The sequence below is a fragment of the Echinops telfairi genome, unplaced genomic scaffold (genome assembly GCF_000313985.2).
Source record: "Echinops telfairi isolate 266 unplaced genomic scaffold, ASM31398v2 ScPeMD7_7475;HRSCAF=8513, whole genome shotgun sequence".
Lineage (NCBI taxonomy): Eukaryota > Metazoa > Chordata > Mammalia > Afrosoricida > Tenrecidae > Echinops > Echinops telfairi.
In genome coordinates this window covers 10211847-10217161 of record NW_022111379.1, presented here as the reverse complement: position 1 = coordinate 10217161, position 5315 = coordinate 10211847, and the positions used below count along the sequence as shown (strand labels likewise).

The following is a 5315-nucleotide window of genomic DNA, read 5'->3' as shown; positions in this document are numbered from 1 at the left end:
ATTTCTGGCTTTGGGACAAATTACTTCCCCACAGAAGTCCTCATTGAGTAGTTTTGTTTTTCACAGTTTTATTGACACTTTATTCACATATCATACAGTTCAATAATTGAATCATATCAACAAGGGCTGACCAATACCACAGCCAATTTTAGAACATTTTTCTATTCCTTGTTCTGAACGAATAGTTTTGTTCAAGTAAAAGTTCAAGATTGTCTTTTTTTTTTTAACAGCTTGAGAACAATTGATTTCATTTTAGTGAATAAGAACAGTGGTCAGCAGTAAAAAAGTTTTTCGTCCACTAAGCCTAGCACCTGCCACAAGAGGAAAAGTTGCGGGAACATGAAAACTAAAGTCTCGGTTATAAAAACCACACATGTGTTTATTGAGAATCCACTTCACCAGGGCAGGCACCACACTACAGAAGGTGCTGAAGCTGTGGTAGCATCACAGCCCATGGCAGGGTTGAGACTGTCCTTACGGAAAGAAACCTTCCTCCTAAAGCAGTGCTCTCAACAGCAGGACTCTGCTGGGCTTCCAGGAGGCAGAGAGCTTCTTCAAGATTGCTTTGATAAAAAAAAAAAAAGATTGCTTTGATAACCTTTATTCCAAGTGACTGATATTTTTGACTAGCCTCATCTATCTTCTGACTTTTGAAAATATTTGTAAAGTCAACCTGCCATATCTCTTACTTCTAAACTGTTAGACTGCCTGTGATGTCTATTGCCCTCCTCGCCCTACTAGGTTGAAGATGAAGGAGGAAGAATGGCGGGAAGCTCAGAGAGGCTTTAACAAAGTGTGGAGAGAGCAAAATGAGAAATACTACTTGAAGTCTCTGGACCACCAGGGCATCAACTTCAAACAGAACGACACCAAGGTCCTGAGGTCTAAGAGCTTACTGAACGAGATCGAGAGTATTTATGATGAGGTGAGCTGGGGCTTAAGAACACTGCCATCTTTATGTTCAGCATAGCTTTGATTTGAGGGAATTGGTGTGGTCATATGAAAATGAGATTCTTCAAGATCTGTTGCCTCTTGCTTAACGGTCATAGCCTGTTCTGTACCTGATCCTACCATGTCTTGTGTACCTGAGCTGCTTCACCAGTCTAATTTATCATCAAGGTTTAGGTCACACCTGCCTCAGATTTAATTCCACTGAGCAGTACTTTATATTTGTATATATTATTCCAGCTTCCCACCACTTATAAACTTAACATCAATTTCCTAAACTCAATTATTTATTGTGAACTTGCAGTCTTCGAGGATGGATAGAAACGATCGAGAATGCCCAGAAGTCCAGGAGTTTTCTCTCTCTCTCTCTCTCTCTCTCTCACAACTCTCTCCCTCTGAAAGTTGCCACACCTTTATATAATCACCTCTGTCTTATATCCATTTTGTAATATCTGTCGCCCCACACACTCAGCCGTAGAAGTATTCCAAGTTGTCTTAGACCTCGTGTGCTGTCCTTTATAAAATACTAATCCAAAATTTTAAAAGGCGGTCCCAATATTCCTATAAGCCAGTGTTACTCCAAAATGAGCAATACACCCCTGGGGGTTGCTGGAGTGAATTAAGGGGCTGCAAAAGCAGGTTGCTACAGTTAATCCTGGTGTATGAGCTATCATACAAGTTTGCTGGGTTTTTTCCTTGAAAGAGATGTGGTTAGCCAAAGAAGTTTTGGGACCTATACCAAAAACCAAAGTCCAGCACCTGTTGGTGTTTGGGCATCCTGTAGGCGTCAAATCATATCTCCCACATTACCATTGTGTTAACAGAAAAGGCACCAAATTTACTAAGGTCTGGTCTTGGTTTTGGTTTTGATTGAAAAGGCTATTCTGGCTGGTAATGGGGAGTGTACTCCTGGGGTAGCCACTCAGGCCTGTCTGGTTTGCTCTAAACATATTGTGTAATACACTGTGTGTATGTGTGTGTTTCTATGTCTGTCTCCCGCCAGAGGCAAGAGCAGGCTACGGAAGAGAATGCTGGTGTCCCCGTCGGCCCCCACCTCTCGCTTGTCTATGAAGACAAACAAATCTTGGAGGATGCTGCTGCTTTGATTATCCACCATGTGAAGAGGCAGACAGGCATTCAAAAGGAGGACAAATACAAAATCAAGCAAATCATGCACCACTTCATTCCAGATCTGCTCTTTGCTCAAAGGGGGGATCTCTCCGATGTGGAGGAAGAGGAAGAGGAAGAGATGGATGTGGATGAAGCCACTGGGGCGGCTAAGAAGCACAATGGTGTTGGGGGCAGCCCCCCTAAGTCCAAGCTGCTGTTTAGTAACACTGCAGCTCAGAAATTAAAAGGGATGGATGAAGTCTACAACCTCTTCTATGTCAATAACAACTGGTATATTTTTATGCGACTGCACCAGATTCTCTGCTTGAGGTTGATGCGGATTTGTTCCCAAGCTGAACGGCAAATTGAAGAGGAAAACCGCGAGAGAGTATGGGAGCATGACATGCCGGGGGTCAGGCGAGACAAGAGTGACAGCCCTGCCATCCAGCTGCGTCTCAAAGAACCTAGTGAGTGCCGGGGCTGAGGGCCTAGTTAGACTTGGGGCTGCTCCCTGGTGGCATGGGGCAGAGATCCTAGAGCAGTGACTTGGAGGTGCCGGGGAGTTGGCAGAGCTACAGAAAATACGCAGAGCACCTTGCATGGTGCACGAGTCACGGTCATGGGGCTTAGCACTGTGAACACCGGGGAGGCAGACACCAGTTGCTGTCAGTTTCCCCAGTGGCACCTCTGCGTTCTTGTGGTGTTTCAAATGACAGCGAAGGGTGGGCTGAAGTGTTTGTTAGTTCACTCCGTGGGAGAAGAGAAATTCCTGGTGTGTTTATGCTTAGGACAGGTGTGAATTGTGTCGGGAACGTTTGCTCAGGACTTCTTTACCCAGAGGGGTTCGGACTTTTTCCTGATTGACATCATGATGGAAGGAACGTTGGAATTCAAGAGGCGATCCAGAACTCTTTATCCTGGGCTCTAGAGGAGAAAGCCAGGGAATTCTTTAAAGTGAAGCTCATGTAGGATGCCTGTGGGGGGGCTAGCTGGCTGCCTATACAACCCTGGGAATTAATTTGACAAGTTGTCATTTGTATTATTTCTGGGCCTCAGGATGATCATTTCATCTACCTGGGTAGAAGTTAGAAATAATTGTAACAGCCTAATCCTCACTTGACCACTGACTTAACCTGGTTTAAAATTTAGCATATTTTTGCATGGAACGTGCAGTGGAAACTAATGTGAGAAGAGTGTTCGGTTTGTGGGGGTGGGGTCAAGGGAACACAATGCGATGCGAGTATTTGTTTAAAAGTGTGGCCTTAAAACTTTGGTCTTAAATGAGCCTCGGGCTTACGTCATACTCCTGTGCAGCCTGTGGTTTGGCCTCTGCTTTATTCTGGCTCAAGGTCGCTTCCTGGCTTTCGGAGGCCCGTGCCTCTGCTGTGGCCTGGTCACGGCAGCCATGTGTTTTGCACAGTAACTGCCCTGCTAGACCGGTCTTTAATGAGTCCGTAACACTGCAGCTGCAGGGACTGGGCTGTTAAGCGGAACTCCTCCTTTCTCTTGGACCAACACTAATAGGTTTATTCGTTGGTCCACAAAGAAGAGTTGTCTGTAGTTTTTGTAGTATACTTTTTGCTGAAGTATGTGATACGTATACAAAAAATAGTAATACAAATTAGAATCTATACAACTTAGTGAACACACCTAGGTAACCAGCACTGGGGTTCAGAAAGGACACATCATGGCCCCCCGTAGCTCCACCCCTCCCCTGTCCCCTCTGGGCCCCTAATGCTCTAAAGGTAACCAACCACTCTTAGGATTTCCAAGACAGAAGAGATTGGATTTGCCTGCTTTTTTTCCTGCTTGTGAACTTTATACATAAATGGGTCTTGGGTTTTAAAAGTAAACCAAAGACCAGTTCCAGTCACCACTTGGTGCCCAATGTCTTGTTTAACAACTGCTAGTAAGATTCATTCTAGCTGCCTGTTGGGGGATGAGTCAATAGCATGTGCGGCAAATATAGGTCATGTCATGCTATTTGAGAAGTACAACGTTGGGGATCCATTTTTTCTTTTTCTTTATATTTGGGGGTGGGGAATCCATTTTTCAACAGGAGTTTGACCAATGCAGATGACTGTATTATTGATCGAGGCTTTAATTTGCCCTCCTGTTTTTTCTCTTTCCAAGAAATTTCCTCCTGTCACAGTGTGTCTGCCTGCCCCTTCTTATCTGTACTTGACACAGCAGTAGCATAACTGAGCTTGCAACCCATATGTGGCGAGCTTTTGTGAGGCATGGGGAGCTAGCAACTCTGAAGGGCAACCTTCTTCCCAGATGGCTTTGCTCTTCTTCCACGCAGAGCCCCTGCAGTGCTCCAGGAGAGGGGCCAGGAGCACGGTCAGCTGCAATGGTATAAGCTGCCGGCAGACGCGGTGTCGCTCTCCTGTGATGGACAGAGCTGGCGGTTAGAGAGAGCCATCTGTCAGAGTTCATCTCTGTGTGCAGCGGATGGAGTGGACATGGCTTGAATGTCCAGTGGGTGTGTTATCTGATGCTAGGCCGGCTGTGAGTGTCACCCTACCCTTGTCCCCTCTTTTTCAAAATCGGTGAGCGTCACCTATCCCCTCTCTCCCACAGTGGATGTTGAGGTAGAAGATTATTATCCAGCTTTCCTGGACATGGTGCGGAGCCTACTGGATGGCAACATCGACTCCTCGCAGTATGAAGATTCGTTGAGAGAGATGTTCACCATTCATGCCTACATTGCCTTTACCATGGACAAGCTGATCCAGAGCATTGTCAGACAGGTGAGGGGGGAGAGGCCGGGGCTGGGGGAATTGGAAACCGTTGGAGCCAGCAGAGAGAAAGGGCAAAATTGCTGTTTTTCCATGCACAAATGTCTGTGACTATTGAGGTGGGGTGGCTTATAGATAACTGGTTCTCTGTGTTAAAAAATGAAGAGTATTTCAGCCACATAATGGGCTGGCGTTAATATAATGATTGTCTTTTTTTTTTTTTTAACTTAGTACGTCCTCACAGTGTTCTGAACCTACCTCAGACTCAGTGTTTGCCCTTTTGTTGTTGTCTGCCTAGAAAAGGCCCTGGCTGCCTGCCCTTACTGTGTTCGGGAAGAGACTGAGCTGGGGCAAGTGTGTAACATTTCTTCGTCCACAGGTGTTGACAGCTCCACGTACTGTTCTCATTTGGAAATTGGAGATCTCTCACAGGAAGGGTTTTACACCTCACCTCCCAGCAGTGTCCTCTGAATTAGGTTTTGAGCTCTGTTCCCGTGGCACCCTGCGAGTTTGTGC

The 5315-nt window shown here is 45.8% G+C and overlaps 1 protein-coding gene across 1 annotated transcript in view; it reads left to right on the top strand.

Annotated features, from left to right (window-relative positions):
* Positions 1–5315, top strand: part of SIN3A (SIN3 transcription regulator family member A) — a 63828-nt gene that overhangs the window by 47194 nt on the left and 11319 nt on the right. Inside the window, exons 13-15 of the mRNA XM_004712048.2 lie at positions 742–925; positions 1952–2525; positions 4642–4811. Coding sequence (XP_004712105.1) covers positions 742–925; positions 1952–2525; positions 4642–4811 — 928 coding nt within the window. The remainder of the gene's footprint in view (positions 1–741; positions 926–1951; positions 2526–4641; positions 4812–5315) is intronic.